Here is a 16,872-nt window from a genome sequence, read left to right as displayed (position 1 = left end):
CAAATGTCTTCACATGTATACTTTATTTCCTAGTTATAGAGGTCTGGAAAGAATATTTGGTAAACAGATGTTATTATCCCCACTTTTCAAAAAATGTAATCCATTTAAGTTGCCAGGCACAGTTCTGGGATTCCATAAATGTTGGTTCCCTTACCTGCCCTAAGAAATTACAGAGCACCATAAGGTACAGGGATAGATGAGAATGGATATTTCCAGACCCCTGGATCAACGTCAGGCACAACAGCAATAAGAGTAATAACAATAGCTAATTTTATTGAATATGTCTTGATGTTTTACACATAAACTCATTTAACCCCCACAAGAAGCCATAGGGACAAGGATCAGATGAGCCAATTGTGTACATAAAGTGTTCACAAACTGTAAACAGCCAGGCAAATGTGAATCTAGAAAGGCATGGTAGAGTGAAAGGGGCCCTGGATTTGTAGTCAAAAGGCCCAAGTTTGAGCCTTGGTTCTTTGGCATAAAAGCTCCTGATCTCGAGGAAGTTATTTACCTTCCGGAGACCTGTTTTCTCAACTGTAAAATGGAGATAAGAGTCCCTACTAACCTCATGAGGTGGTTTGGAGGATTAGATAAAATAACACGTGGAAGAGATATAAACTCTGAAACATGATACATGTGTAAAGGCTTATGTACTTCATCATACTATCTTTATAATGCATACATATAAATGAAAAGTTAAAGCCCATTTCACACATGGTTTCAAAAAGTATTTGTGGCAAGTTGCTATATTTACTGTAGCTTCTGAGCTATTAAAAGGCAGGTATCAAGTCTTATTTTTTTTTAAGTCTTATCTTTATCTTTACTTGTATATCACAAACTTAATGGAGGCCTGTATGTATAATAGATTTTTTCCTCCAAGATAATGCTAACGTATATTTTACTGAACAAAAGGGCCCATGAGATGTGGATGATGCAATGTATATTTACCAAACCAAGAAATCTTCATTGCTTTTATTTCTATTGGCTATGTTAGCATTGAACACCATTACTGTGTTGACTCTAAAATGACTCTTCACTGGGCCTCTCGTTCATTTTTTAAAATTCAAATATATATTTCACAGCAATCAGAAGATGTGGAATGTTCTCAACACAAAGAAATGATAAATGTTTTAGGTGATGGATGTCCTAATCACCCTGATTTGATCATTACACATTGTATGTACATGTCAAAATATCACATGTACCTCGCAAATATGTACAAATTATTCTAACAGATTTTAAAGTAAATATTAAGACTTTTTAAAAATGCCATCATAGAGTTGGATTTGGTAAGTCCTACTTTACAAAATGAAATTTAAGAAAACAGATCACCTATGTTACGTGTCTCAAGGTAATTGCCAAATTTGTTCATAATTTACTCTCTAAGCAGTACCTTTTGTTTATTTGCTCTGTTAGCCTGTTCAGGAGATACACTGTTAGGAAGAAAAACTCTCAAGAAGCATGGGGTTCTCATGAAAGTAATGCCTTCAATTAGCTGGAGTGTTAAGTATCAACTTGGTATTCCCTGCGGTTTAATAATGCTAGAAAACTATCAATTACCAATCACTCCAAAGAGAGAGAAAAATAAACTTAACAAGATACATTCCAATCGCACAATTTTTCTTTAAAATAAAAAACAAACAAACTTACGATTACAGAATTCTGAAATCTCTGACCACTGATCATTCTCAAGACAGATCACTGAGTCTGTCTGGCCAAGAACTTTTACAAAGCCTTCATTACATCTGTATGTGACTGTGCTATTCACAGGGAAACTTGAAAGACCTCTCAAGTCTGCGTGGGCATTAGGTACTTCCGAGGGAGGGCCACAGTCACCTAGGCAAGGAAAAAGCAGAAATGAAGGAAATACCTTTTTTAAATGCATGGCAACATTGTTTCCCCAAGACTTAGGAAAAAAGGAAGCAGCAATGGCTTTTGATAAACATACAGGATTTCCACCCAGTGCTGAACTGACAAACATCGAGAACATGCTAGGCTTCGTGTCTTGTCAAATAATTGAAGACTAAAATAAGCCCAGAGTAAATAAACCCCTCCTCCCCCTTCGTTATTAAAAAAAAGTGGTTTAGAATTTATCCAGTGTCCACGTAGATACCTCTGCTAGGGACACGCTAAGACAGACGACCCCTTGGTATGCTGTACCTGAAGGAAACGACAGGAAAGTTGGGAGAGCCATGAGTGCCGCCTGACTAGACTCTGGGCTGAGAAGCGGGAGTGCTCAGCTATTTGTCCTCCCACCCTTTTAGACCAGCTTGTTGGGGGCTGGGAATTCACTCTCCGAGCCCTCCCTTTTGCCTTTCCCAGGTGTGGCTGCTGGGCCAACTCAGCCCACGCTTCCTTAACCCTCCACGCCGACCCCTAAAGCCAGGCCAGCTGGCTCTCCCAAAAGCTGGCCGGCAGCGGAGCTTCCCTGCGGGTCCCAAGGAAGTCGGAGCCCTGAGCCTTAAAGCTAGAGGATTACGGGAACAATTACCGTGTCCACTGTCCTTACCTCCCGGTCCCCGGCCCCTCTGCGTAGTCACGGAGACCGACCTAACCCTTCCTGCCCACCCCAAACGGAGCCCAAGGGCTGAAGAGGCCGGGCGGGGTCCCTGGGCCCCCACTCACCCCTCGTAGCTGGCGGCCACAGCAGCAGCAGGCACAGACTGCCGAGGAGACGCGGCACTGTGGGGGCGCTCGGCCGCGCGAGACTCATGGCGGGAGCAGGGACCCGGCCCCGCGACTCCGCCTAGTTTGCTGTCAGCGGGAGCGAGGAGCTAAGAGTATCAGCGCCGCCGAGCAGCCCTCCGAGGGCCGTTCTACTAACGCTTTGGGCGGGGCCGCGGCTCCGTGTCACCGACAGGGTGGGGCAGGGAGGAGGGGTTTGTTGACGTCGGAGCTGCGGGGCGAGGCTCTCGCGCCACCCGCCCCCGGGGAACCCAGGCTCGCGAAGACTGGTTCCGGGACCGGGCGAGAATGCCCGCGCACCAGACCCTGACTTTCTATTGCTCCTGCTTGGTGGCGCCTGCAATGAGCTGCTGGCTGGATAGGTATTACAAATATCTGCTTGCTAAGAAAAAACAAAACAAAACAAAACAAAAAAACCCGGAGCGGACATGGGAGAGGCCAGTGATTCAAATAACGCAGGCATCGCTTACCTGGACTCTGAATTGGTTTTAGGGACCCTCAGCGCGCCGTAGTGCAGCGGAGCTGAGCAGTGAAATTCAGGGGCAGAGAGAAGGCGACCACCCAGGGCCATGTGCCTTCAACTGGGAGGTCTGTCAACTGCCAAGGTCAGGGTTGGGGAAAAAACGACTGAATGCGTTGTCTGCTAAGACACTCCATCATCTAAAAACCGCGAGTGTAAAACGACCTAAGAAAACAGGTCCTGACTCCGGGCAGAGAGTGATCATTGTTCATACCGTGTTTGGGCAGGAATCACGTTCTTCACCTGGGTTCTCCTTATTTAGCAAGGACACCTCTTGAATTCCACCTTAGGATTGTTCTAGTCTGACTGTAGAGAGAAATTCTCCACCCCAGGAGGGTTTGTGTGCGACAGGTGGGAGAAGATGACAATAAAAACAAACTAGCCCCAGAAAGCTAAAAGGTGTGGTGATGGATTTTAAGAGGAAGGTTTGTTACAAGACCCTAAGAACAGCCTGCCGTTTGCAAGGCTGGCCACACATTAGCATCACATGGGGAGCTTTTTAAAAATCCAGGCATCCAAGCTGCACCCCACACAAATTAAATCAGAATCTCTGGGAATGGGACGGGGTATCAGGATGATTGACAGTGCTCCACTCTGCGGCTAGGTTTGAGAACCACACATCTATATAGTACTGGTCAGAGTAAAGGTCTGTTCACTGCCCTTGTCAAAAACGCTAAAGGATACTGATGGCAAGATGGGTTGCTCATCTTCATGGAGAATAGCTCGAGAACATGTTTCCCTTTAATAATTTACCTAGGTCTGGTTAACAGAGTCCTAGGCTAGATTCTTTTCCCCTTAAATGCTTTACCTGAGTAGGTGAAATCCCTCACTTGGAGTTGTGCCTTGGTCCACAGCCCAGCTGTGGGAGTGTTTGTTATATCCTATCATGTTATTCTTTCCTGAATGCTTCCTGTTACCTCTTATGGTTAGTATGACCTTCATAAAGAGGAAAACGACAGTATCCAAAAATAGGGTTTTCTCTGACTCATGCTTACCTTACTGAACCAGACCAGTGCTGGAACCAAGCCTACAGGGATTCCTGGAAAGGGACATCCTATAGGCTTTCATTGAAACCTAACAGTATTGAAATATTTTAGAGTTTAGAAGTTGCAGGGGTGGGGGACAGGTGCTTTTAAAACCATCTAGTATGATCCTCATATTTGATATTAAAATATCTTTTACTCCCATATTTGTTATAAACAAACTATGTCAGGGCCCGGCAATATTTTAGAAGTGGTATCAGGTCTTCATTTATTTACCCTAAGATCCTCTCATAACCTTAACCATCACTCCCTTCTGCCGTGTCATTATAGACAGGTAGTCTTCATTCCTACATGGGCTCATAGAGTTGGTATGAAAGGCAAGGTGGCATTATGAAAAAGGACTGAAGATCAAGACCAGTTATGGAGCTGTTGGAATACTTAACAATGAGGCGATTTAACACTAAGTGTTTATTAAGTGAATGTCATAGCTTTTTAACTAGAGAAAATAATGAGATCTGCAAAGTGTCAAAAAAATTTATCTCTATCACCTAGCTTAGCTACACAAAATGTTCTAAGCATTCACCTTCCAAAACACTTTGTTGTGGATATTTTTTTTTTAGAGAGAGAGAGAGTCTTGCTGTCTCCCTGGCTAGAGTGCAATGGTGTCATCATATCTCACAGCAACCTCAAACACCTATGGTCCAGACTGGCTTCCTGGTTGGCTTGAGTATAAGGTTATTGGTTTGGGAACTTGACAGTGTGGGAAGAAACCCCATATGTTATCATATGAAAGTATTTTCTCTCAGACACATTTATTTCCATGAAAAGAAATCCTCTGAAGTCTTGCCTGAGGTGGAACAGAGTGGTGTAAGCCTTGCTACCAAAATTCCGGGATCTTAGTCTCACGAGGAATCAAGGGTCTCACTGTTCAATGTTTGCCTTTCCTGCCCCTCTGCCTTCACTCTCTGGCATCCTAGAGTTGGGAACTAATTCTGGTTTGGTTTTTCCACTTAGTGGAAAACCTTTAAAATACCTTTAAAAATCCAGGTATCCAAGCTGCACCCTTCTTTCAGGGTAGGGGAATATAGTCACCTGAATGCTCGGCATGTGAGAAGGCTCCTTGGGTCTGTCTACTTTATATCGACTTTCAACGAAGCCTCCTATTTTCAGTTTAATCCCTCATCCTCAACTTCAGAGGTTCTTGGTGCCTCTAATTCCTCAGGCTTTCTGGGGTTCTGCAGTATAAACAGACTTGCTGCAGGTGGTAGATTTTGGCTTTCTGTACTCCACTAAATCAGTAACCATCCAACCACCTCTCTGCACCTCTTCTGCTACTGTCATTCTCTTGTGTTTTCATGCTTTTAAAACATTCTTTTGCTTTCACCTTCACTCTCATTTTAGTGGCATTTTAGGAAAGAGTAGCACTAGACATGACCATTCATCATTTTTAAATGGATGTCACTATATATAGACTGTATACACACACACACACACACACACACACACACACACACATGTGTTACTACTTACCCATTTTATGTCATGCTCTCTAGTATCACCTAAAGAACAGAGACTCCCTTATTATATAATATTTATTTAACATCTAGTTAGGAACTTTGAACAAACTGGATTTTTCCAAACAGAGAGCAGAGGCATAAGAAAAATCTTTTTTCCCGCTAGGATAGAAATATCTAACAAATAAGGCAAACTGTGAATCAGCTCATTCCTTTCAACAGCTTGGAGAGCGGGCTCTTCTTATCCAAAATGCTAATCCTGTTTTTCTTTTTCACAAAGAAAACTTTCAAAGTAATATGGAGGAAATAAAAGAAGAATAATAATCTCATTTGTGTCTGCTTCATGGGTACTCTAAAGTTCATCTTGGGCTTGTAGGCTGAACATCTGTGCTCTGTGCCTTCTTTCTAGGTAATTATCTACTTTCATATCTTTGCTGGACACTTATATGATGGCTTCTAAATTATGCTTTCAGCCTGAACTCTTTGCTGAGTTTCAGACCCACACAACCAACTACTTAACAGAGACCACCACTGGGAGTTCTCGGAGCCATCTCTCAGATCCACCCCAGAAAAATATCATTTTCATCTCCCTCCCTGACTAGCTACTCTAGCCTCTTCTTCATCCCCCAAACAAAATTTCATTTCCTTTGCTGTTTCTTATCATAATTAATGGACCACAAGACACACAGTAAATTTGGGCCAGACTCTTGGAGTCCTTCTAGAATTACTCTACTTCTCTCTGCTCCCCAATGTGCACTTCCTTCACTAAGTCTTAGGAATTCTACCTCCTAAACCCCTTCTATCTTTTTCTATCTCTTTTTTTCTTTCCACAGCATTTCCCCCCTGCCCCCCTGCCTTGGTCTTTTGTAATACTCTCTTAAGTATTCTGGCCCAACTTCCCCCTACCCTCACCCCAACTCCATTCTCATCCATATTCCTAGCATTACCATCTAAAAAGATTTACTTGAAATCCTGCATAGCCTTGACTTTTTATAGATTAGAATGCAAACCCCTTACCAAGGCATTCAAAGCCCTTCCAGATCTGCTCCCTGTCTACCTTCCCATTTATGTCACTCGCTGCTTCCCTCTACACACACTGTGCTGAAGCACTGAAGAACTTGCAGGTTCCTATGTTCTGTGCTCTTTTCACCTCAACTGCTTTGCGTTTTGCCTACGATGCCATTCCCATACATATCTGCCTAACTCCTTTTGACTTTAGAATGCAGATTCACTATTCCCAGCTTCATGAAGTTTTCCGTGACCTTCATGCACACCTTGTACAATATTCTGCTACAGCATTTAACAAAGATATGTAATTATTTGTTTATGCCACTAGACCATAGCCTCTCAAGGGCAAAGATTAGAAATGAATCATCTTTATATCTCTAGCAACTAATGCAGTATGTGACATATGAGATACATTCAATAAACATATGCATGAATGGATAAATGAGTGAAGCTTCCAGGGACAGAGATTTGGTTCAGTTCTCTTTCTTTTTGTTAATGATCTCTGTCTCAGGGGTTGTATACATAATAGCCATCATCGTATAGCTTTATAACAATAAAATAATACAGTAACAGATCGCTTAGCTATAAATGAGTGATTAAATGTCTCTCAATCTTTCCTAGGAATTGTGAGTCATAGGATCTGGACATATATGCTCCATCATAATATTAATTATATATATATATAGATAGATAGATAGATAGATGTGTACAAATAAGTAACCCATTCTACCAGGCACAGAGCAGAACAGTAGAGAGCCTAACACTAACATTAACTCAAGGGGCAGAAAACATGACTCAAAGAAACTATGCAAGCAAGAGAATTACATGCCATTCACAAGATGCTAATTCATTTTCCATTTAAGATTTTCTAAAAGGAAAAGTTAAAAATACCAACCCAGCCTCACCAATTCTATGGTTTCTATTATGAAATGGAAACTCTATGTTTGTTCCCCACTTTCTGTTTCAGATCATTTCTCTTCTACCACTGGTGAAAATGTGTCCCTGCTCCTAGGGAGACAGGGACAATACTATTCTGAGCTCTACTATCCTACTATTCTGAGCTTCTGCTTGCCGGCAGTTAAGGACCTCTCTTTACCACTGCTCTTGATTCATGAAAGACTGGTACACTTATAGTCTTCCTGTCCATCCAACATCCACCCATTTTTTAGGGTGACATCATATCCTTGTTTGTCACCCTGGGCACTTACATCCCTGACTTACTCATTTCCAGTGACCGCCTCTACTTCCACCCCTCATTCCCATAGACACACCCTGGAACTTGTTGTCACTTGGAATGGCTCCCACTCTGAAAACATGTTTTTCAGACATCAGATTCTCTGAGCATAACCTTTAATCAGTTACTTTCAACCTACCATTCTTTGTCCTCACTGAGACCTCCAGTTCATGGATTTCCTACTTTCTCTCTGCCTCTCAGTTCCTGTCTGTCCTCATTCTTTCCTCTCATGATTGACATTCTATGGCCCTTCACTTCTCCCTCTTTCTTTCCGATGCCCTTAACTTTCCTACCTTGCTGTTCTTCCATCATTCCTGCCTGGCAAAATACCGAAACTGGATGAACCCACTGTTGCCCATTTCTGAATCTTCAGATGCTCTGCTGGAGAAAAGAAGAGAACTAAATGGACACTAGTCCATCTTCACTGAACTTTTAGTTTCTTCATCAACTCTCTCTCCCATCCTCCACCTCACCCGTTTCATATTTTTTGCCCTTTTCTCAAGTCTCCACCCTTTCCCGCAACACACTTTGCTCTGACCCTTGGTAGAAGATTTCCCCTTCTAATTAGCAGATGTAAGGCAAGCACCTGCCTTCCCCACTTCAAGATCCACTTCCCTAGTGTTGTAGAAGGAAGGCTTGTCTTGGGCCCCTGTGAGCTGCTTTTGTGCATTGCCCGCTTCTCACCTTTCCCAACTCCACTGAGGGCAAGTCTCTCTTTGCTGCTGGCGACCTCCTGGAACACAGGGGCCCGGCCTCCTCACAGTCACGCATATGGTTCCTCAGAGGAGTTCACGTTCATAAGGCAGGCCACACTTTTCCTTTTTTTTCTTTCTTTAACTTCATCCATTTATTCCTTGCAACATTCTCATGTAAAGTCATCTTGATATATCAGATTATTCTGAAGAGTTGGTAGTAGATAGAGATTTTATTGTATGAGAGAAAGTTTTTTTTAAAAAAAAAAACAAATAAAAACAAAACAATAACAAAAAACTCTTGCTAAACATGACTGTACCATAGTCCCAGAGAAGACTAGGAAAAGGTCAAATTATTTTCTGTGCCCTCATGAACAGATCCCATTAATAGCATCGGTTCCTTGTCCTACATGGCTGCAGATCAGTCCTGCCTTCAGAGAGCTCCTACTTCCTCAAACCTGTGTAAATATCCACTCCAAAGTAAGGAAGCTCAACCCCCACCCCCCAATTTGGGCTTTGGTTTGGCCATGGGGTCCTCCTCAGTCCCCAGGCAATGCATGTGTGGACATAACTAGGAGCCCCGGCAGGTCCAGAAGGGAAGAGGTCATGTCTGGTCTGTTCACCCTTGGAATCTAAGACCTAGCACAAAGCACAGAAGATAGTAAGATTTCAATTAGTATTTGAGGCAGCAGAGAAAGAAGATGTAAACAGTCTCCATGTTGACTTTGCCTAAGTTGTGTATTGGGTATGTTTTGTGTTTTCTTCTGACAAATGCAAACAATCCTTGACTTCATCTCCTTTTCCTGAGCTTCCCATCTAGTCCCTTTGGAATTCAAATGAGCCTCCTACAGATGTCCCTTTATTAATATTTTTCATCCTGGAAGTTCTTGGTCTACCTGTGACTAGCAGAGTTAGTGTGGACTCTGTCATTTATCTGTCATCCCTGCCGAGAGCTGTATTGCTGATGTTTACCACAGGCACTATAGCAAATTAATGTTAACATTCCTCCATAATTTGTGTGGTCTGTCCCCTCCCGTACAAACACATCCTCATTAAAGAAGCTTAACATTTGGAGAGGCAGCAGTTCTTTTCCATTTCTAACTGAGAGACGAGCTAAGAGAAGGGAGAAAAGGAGTCATTAACAGCATTACACACACTAATAGAGCCCATAGCTTTTGACTCCCAACTGCCTGCTCTAACTGCAAGACCAGAAACTCCCACTGTGGCTTGCCAGGACCTGTGCAGAATAAACAAACAACTTTGTAGCTCAGAGGAATGAGCTGAGCCCATCTCTGTATGAGACAGAGACAGACAGGGATTGCCCTTCTGCACTCTGGGCTTTTCAGTATCTGTGTTTTCTGATTACTCCCTCTGACCACCATTTGTGTGACGTTTCAGTTTCTTCTCTGTCTTAAGACCATTTTTGGCCTCAATATGTCCCTGTGTGTAGTTGCTATATATTATAAAAATTGATGTGACACCATTTCCACATTGTTGATATGGGGAAATTTTAAATTTTCATACATAAATATGACAAGTTAACATACAATTTGTGCATGCTCTTATGAAAATGTATTATTGGACTTACTGAGAAACACACTGACTCTCATAAGTTGACTCAAGGATGTTCTTGGGCCAGCGTGGTCTTCTACTAGGTTTCATAGTCATTTCCTCAATTGCTGTCATTCTGAACCAGTGGTTTCTAGCCCTGTGCTACAACCCTTTTTGAGTGTCAAAACCTGGATCTTAGTATTAAATATAGATAGTAGTTTTACTTTTTAGTATCATTTGATTAAAAAATACATAAGGATAAAAAAAACTACCATGAATTCAAATATCAATTTGTCCTGCAGAAAAGGGTTTCACTGAATGAAGATCCATAGAACCCTTAAAACCCCTTGCAGCCCCTCATTGGGACTCACTTTGCATTCCTGCCAAGCTTGCCCTCTTCTTTCCTTGTTGTCTCAGTCTTCGTTTACCTCTGAGATATTGGCAGCCTCCTTCATTCCAACTACAAGGCTACATTCCTCCTTATTTCTGATAATTATTCTTCAGCACTTTCTTCATCCAAGAAACTTCTCATGCCCATTCTTCAGTATGTGCCTTTAACTTCAGTAAGTTGAGATTTAACCAACTTTATTTAGCACCTGTTATAGGCCCAGTACTATGCAAGGCACATCCATGCAGAATTACATTTAACCTTCACAATGAGTCCTCACAATAACACTTTGAGAATACTATTGTTACCACCACTTTACATAGGAAGACATTGATGCGTTGGTCAGGTTGCAAAGTTTGTAATTAAAAGAACCTGGATTCTGAACATGTCTTGGAGGCCTCTAATTTTTCCACTGCATAGTGTCTGCTGTCATCTGTCCTAGTCCTGTCAGCATCTGTATGGCTCACACATCATGTAGCACCCCTGCTGTAACAATTTCTATTCCATGTGCCGAATGAAGGCAATAAGAACAAGCTCCATACCTCAAGGTGCTTATAACCTAATAAATATAGTAAAATGGTAGATATTTTAATAGCTGAATTAGCACCTACAAAGGTAACTCTTTTACCTTTACTGCAAATGGAATGTATCCAACATTTTAAAAAATTAGTCAAGTATATTTCCCTCTTACCCAAATAATAGGGATTTACTATATATTAATACATCCAGATTCATTGACTAAAGCAAGAAGAATCAAATTATAGTGATGCTATAGTTATTTCTATTTCGGTGTCTGCTAAAACCTTGCCAGGAATATATTGGCCTCTGTGGAAGTCCTCGTAACCAGGCAAACATGACATTGCTATGGCATTGTCTCTTGGAACAAAATAAGGCCCCAATGTCTTGAGGGAGCTGAGGCCACTTTGGACTTCAGATCAAATTGGAGTTTAAAGAAGTCAACCATAAAGTACACGAGAGGCATGTAAACACCAATGCAACCACAAATAGAAATACTTGGCTTCTAACACTAATATCCTACAGGTATAATTTGCTCTTTTGCTAGGTAGTATATTTTGTCTTTTGACAGAATATTGGAACTCCAAGTGTAAATATTTCTTTTGGAAAGCAAGATTGACTTATTTTAACAGAGCAAACAACTAAAAAGAAATGAAGGACGTCTAAGAGGTGGAAAGCCGTGTTTCTTCTGGCACGAGGAAAAGCTTAAGTATGGAGGATTGTGAAAGAGAACTGAGCCAACAGCAGTAATTGGGTGCAATTACAATTGTGAAAGCACTTTCATGTCTGAAGGTAGAAATCATTATTCATGCATTAGCACTCTGGAACAAACATTGCTAAGGCCATTGTACTGAGATTTTAGGTCTGTGTGAAAATGCTGCCAGTAGAAAAGGACAAGGACATTTTTGCACAAATGGAACTTTCATTTATCTTACAGCAAGGTTCTCCTACTTCCTAAGCACTTCTGGCCTAGCACAAAGTCCTGGGCTGAGAATCAAGAGATGTGAGTTCTGGTATCAAACCTCACATTAACTAGTAGGCCAAAGAAGGCCTTTGACCTTTATAAAGGCCAAAGAATAATAGAATTACAGCCATGAAAGAAACTTTAGAATTTTCTTGATCTCATCATTTCATTTTACGGCAGCTGAAAAAACCAAAGCTGAAACCCACCTGTGCTTTGGTTTTTCCAGTCTGTTGACTGTGTTCACCACTTCCTGGCCTTTGCCTGTATGTATATTTTTTTCACTCTTTAGGTCTCAGCGTGAGTGTCAGACTTCTTCACAGAAATCTTCTCTGATCCCCGAATCGGATCAAGTGATCTCATGGTCTGCATACTTCCTCATCAAAGCACTGAGACTTAATTTCTATTTACTTGTCCAAATTCCCCTTAACACCTTAAGCTCTACGAGAATAAAAACCATGTCTATTTTATTTGCTTTATACCTGCTGTCCTAGAACAGAATCCACATAGTTGATCCTCAACTATATTTGTGGAGTGAATTAATACAATGAATGAGCAAGACTGTGTAAGTCTTTGTATCCAAGGAAACAAGAGTTAAGTAAGACCTTGCTCCTATCTTGAAAGAGCACACAGTTAAGGTCAAACTAGAATGTGTGTAATACAGGCAAACTAAGCTTCACAAAAGAGAGACAGAAAATTCTGTAGGAATTCAGAGGGAAATGACAGCACATTAGAGATGAGAAGAGGCTTCTTGAAAGAGGGAGCATTTGAGACAGGCCTTAAAGGAAAACTAGAACTTCCATAGGCAGAGATCATTCATATGCAGTGAACATTCAATTGATTGTCAACCTAGCATGTACAGGAAGATATTAGGAATTGTTTTAAGTACTGAGCTAGTATTAGTGAGAAGACAAGTAAGACATGGTTCTTGCCTTAAAAGGGCCAGAGATCTAATTGGGAAACATACGGATATACTAAAAGCTACCGATAAGGCAAAATGTTGTCGTGCTGAAGTTAACAGTGTAACCAGAGTGAGTTGCAGCTCAGAGGAGAGAGGGCCAGGGTAGAACCAGAGAGGAGCTATCAGTTCTGATTGGGTGTCTCTTCCACTAGGGTGGAGAACATTATAGTAAAGCCCTGCGGCTGTGGATTTTAATGAACTTCTTGGAAATTGCCTTTGTTTCTCTTGTTGCTTGGCAACTCTCAACTGGCTCAGGAGAGGGTCACCACTGGGAACAATTTTTCTAAAGGCTAAACTTTAAATCTCCCATTTACACACAGACCACATTGTAAAAGTTTCCTCCAGTCGGTTGCCTGTTTGGGCCAATGACCTTGGTGGTATTAGGAGCATCTCACCCAAATTTTACCCGACCTATATGTTTGCTGTACCCTCATGCGGTAATCACTGGACTCAACTCAACTCCCAGGGACATTCTGAGCTGATTTCTTCCAGAGGGAGCTGTGACTGGTTAGAATGTACTTTAAGTGAGATCTATTTATTTCCCTTTTCCCTCGCGTACTCTCACTCTGGGAATTACGGGCTGTCTGTTCTGCGGATTCCCCATGGTGTATATGCCAAATGGCTTGCCTGGCCCCACTGGCCGCCCCAGCCCTCAGGATCCTCAGAGGTTGCTCAGCAGCAGCCTGAGTGGAAGATTTAAGGGAGAGTGAAGAGTTTTTTTTTTGTCTTCAATTAACCTGAAGCTGATACATGGATTCAAACTCTTACCATGAGCTCAAATGCACCGTGTGCACGTGAGTATCCCAGGGATTGGAGCACCAATTTCAAGAGTACCTGTTGACATCACAAATTTGAGGTTCCTTGAATCATCATCATCATCACCTTTAGTTAATGACCTTTGATGCAGAACACTGGAAGGAATCGTGTCAGTATTAAATAGCAGCTTCTGAAAAATCTTTGGATACATCAAGGCCCATACACTGTTGTACAGTTTATAGGATGTCCTCCCCAAAATATTCCTGGAAAGATGGGAAAGTTGGTAGTGAACTTATTTTTTACTGGAAGAAGGGGGCTATTGGAGAGAAGATATGTTGTTAAATTACCTGTTGACCTAGTACTACAGAATGGTATGTGATAATGATATCATGTCTAAATGCCCAAATTCATCTAGTCCTTATCAAGGGGAACAATGCAATGTACAAACACAAGGTAAGGAATCTCTCCCCATTCTACAATAAATTTTCTGCTTTGCAGATGAATTTTGTTGCAAAGTCTAGAAGCATTATAAGTTTAGAGAAGGAAGAAGCTATACACACTAATGGCATGAAAACATTCATTTTCTTGTTAATTTAAGCAAGCTGATGCAATGTCAGAAGACAAAATATTTCACAGTAGAAATAGCACTCTCCTTTTTTTTCTGTTGTCCCTGAATGTGACCAGCCCACCCTGAGACAACTATGCTGAGTGAGTCCTTTTTAATTTGTAAACTAGATGAAAATCTGCAGGAAGAATATCTTTCTCTTAAAAAAAAATCTGTGACTTTTGTAAAAGGCTAATTCATGGAGAGGGTTTGGTTTTTATTTGTAATCCTTTGAAACAGATATACCAAAATCCAGAAGAGAACAAGTAAGGAGAAATAAACACTCCGTAGGAGGGAATTTAAAGGGAGAGACACACCCGTATTGTGTCTGTATAAATACTTTATGAAGCCATGTTTGGGATCTGCAGTCTTAACTGCCAGAAGTGGAAAGCTGAGAATGTGGATACTATTGACTCTGAGCCACAAACAAATTACTGTCCAAGTGACACATCCTTCCATTTCACTGATGCATTTTCTCATGACTGCAAATTTTTTATTGTCTGTCTGAGAAATCCCTTACCACAAATACTTAAAGTGGGAAGCTTTGGGGAGGGCAGATTCTGGCCAAAACAACCAGGCCCACTTAAACCAGGCATCTCACAGTGGCTCAGTCAATGCTGAACCTGATATGTTCCTGGCAGACTCGTAGCTCTGGGGCTTGCCAATAAAATTACAGGAAAGAAGTATGAGTTGCTAGTGAAGGTGGGGAGAGAGGCACAGAGCTACCTGTTATTAAGGGAAAGTGGTTATAAAGTGTACTGTGCATAGTACACACATCTGAATAACTCAACCCTCTACCTGGTTTCCTTATTATAACTAGAGAGAAAACCACGCAGGAAGATAAAGGCAGGTGTACAGCGAAGAACTATGATACCAGTGAGATCATTACTTCCATGTGGCAATCGTTGTTCTAGAAGTAAGAAAGAATCCACAGGCATTCCCTCTGCTGAGCAAGTCATTGTTGTGTTTTTTTCCATACTTCTTTCACTCTCTACATCTGTAGAATTCCCATTGCCTGTGCCCACCATGGAGTTATGTTCCTTTTCTGCATATTTCTTTCTAGCATCTGGAGAGCATGCCTTTTGGCAGGCTCAAGTCTGCCCAGTTTCACATGGGAAGAGGTTCCTGTGAAAAATACAGAGAAGCATCTGATCTTAATTCCCAACTGTGGAAAGAGACACTGCTGGGCATCTTAAAATGCCTTTGGCTGAGTTCAAGGCCTAGCTGGATGAAGCTGAGATAGAAAAGCTCCAGCAGTATACAATTATATTCCCAGAGTCAAAAAACACAGATTTTTGCTTTGTCCCGAATCCCCCTCAGAAGAAAAAAATTGTGTTTTCCCCCTGAGGTTTGAGCATCAACAGGGCTCAGTAAATATAAAATAATCATGTCAGTGACAAATAATCTTCTTCCACCCATCCCATTGACCCACAGGAGTGCCATGTTGCTTCTGTTCTGTCTTTATTTGAACTAAGAAGGGTCTCAAAAAATTACAATATTCAAAATTCTTAGGCACAATCAAGGGAAAGAGGCAATTATCAAGTGTAAAGTTCAAGGCCAAGAAAACCCTCTCCTTCACAAAGCCTTCCAACTAAAATAGTCTCTCTTGGCCCCCAATTCCTATATACTGCACTGACATTCAACCAAAACATCTCTGAACTTCCACTTCATTATTCTGCTATTGGTATCTTGTCTGTCCAAGTGGATTTCAGTTGTGAGAGGGTGGAGGGCTTGTTTTAGCTTTCCCTTTATGTCCTAGTGACACCTGCTTCAATAAGCCCATATTAAATGCTCTTTAATACTTGTTTAATTAATGAACGATTCTCCCTCCCTTCCCTTCCATCAGTCCCATCAGACTCCATTGATTCCCTCAACATTTTACACTCTGGAGTCCAACTAGCAAACTGTTTTTGTGGCCCTGGCTATTAATCTCCCCAAGACTGACTGCAGTAAAATTAAACAGGCATCGTCTGGGGAAGAGCAGGCCACTAAGGTTCTCAACGTGAGACACGCAACTTGCTCTTTCAATTTTCATCCTTTAACCTGGCAACAACCTTTAGAGGAAGGAAGGTGACAGAACTTATTTTCCAGCTCCAGTGACATTGAAAACAAAGTAAAACAGATAATATAGCAGTTACATAAATTATGATAAAAGTTGGGTTAAACGCTTATTAAATGATATTCTTCCTATGTCATTCTGATTGCAATCTAAAGGTTGTTCCCATTTATAAAAAAGAAATTTGGGGTAAAAAAACAACTATGACCAATTCTAGGCAGACTAGACTTAAGGAAAGTTTGTCCTAAGTACACCTCACATACTCTTCCATTCCTGCTCTCAATTCTGTTGCTTCCTTTACCACAAATTGGCCGGTATTTAATATTATTCTTGATTATTTTAAAAAAAAGCACTTGTTGTTACAAGCAAAGGAGATTTGATAACTTTTCCCCTGTGAGGAAAAATCCTTTTAAGAAGATGCAGAAGAGTGATGATGAACA

At 41.4% G+C, this 16,872-nt stretch overlaps 1 protein-coding gene across 8 annotated transcripts in view; it reads right to left on the bottom strand.

Moving 5' to 3' along the window:
* CD55 (CD55 molecule (Cromer blood group)) overlaps positions 1–16,872 on the bottom strand; it is a 61,014-nt gene that overhangs the window by 29,262 nt on the left and 14,880 nt on the right. For 3 of the 8 annotated variants that reach the window (XR_006731001.1, XM_045535969.1, XM_045535971.1), the window contains exons 1-2: positions 2,629–2,833; positions 1,654–1,839 (exon numbers count right to left, since the gene is read on the bottom strand). Coding sequence is in view for 7 of the 8 variants with exons in the window: in XM_045535969.1 (XP_045391925.1) it covers positions 1,654–1,839; positions 2,629–2,716 (274 nt within the window). In the remaining variant the exon portion in view is untranslated. Of the gene's footprint in view, positions 1–1,653; positions 1,840–2,628; positions 2,835–16,872 lie in introns of those variants that run through there. The other 5 variants (XM_045535967.1, XM_045535972.1, XM_045535973.1 and 2 more) reach the window with 3 other exon arrangements.

Source organism: Lemur catta, chromosome 23 (genome assembly GCF_020740605.2).
Source record: "Lemur catta isolate mLemCat1 chromosome 23, mLemCat1.pri, whole genome shotgun sequence".
NCBI classification, from domain to species: domain Eukaryota; kingdom Metazoa; phylum Chordata; class Mammalia; order Primates; family Lemuridae; genus Lemur; species Lemur catta.
This window is presented reverse-complemented; position numbering and strand designations above follow the sequence as displayed.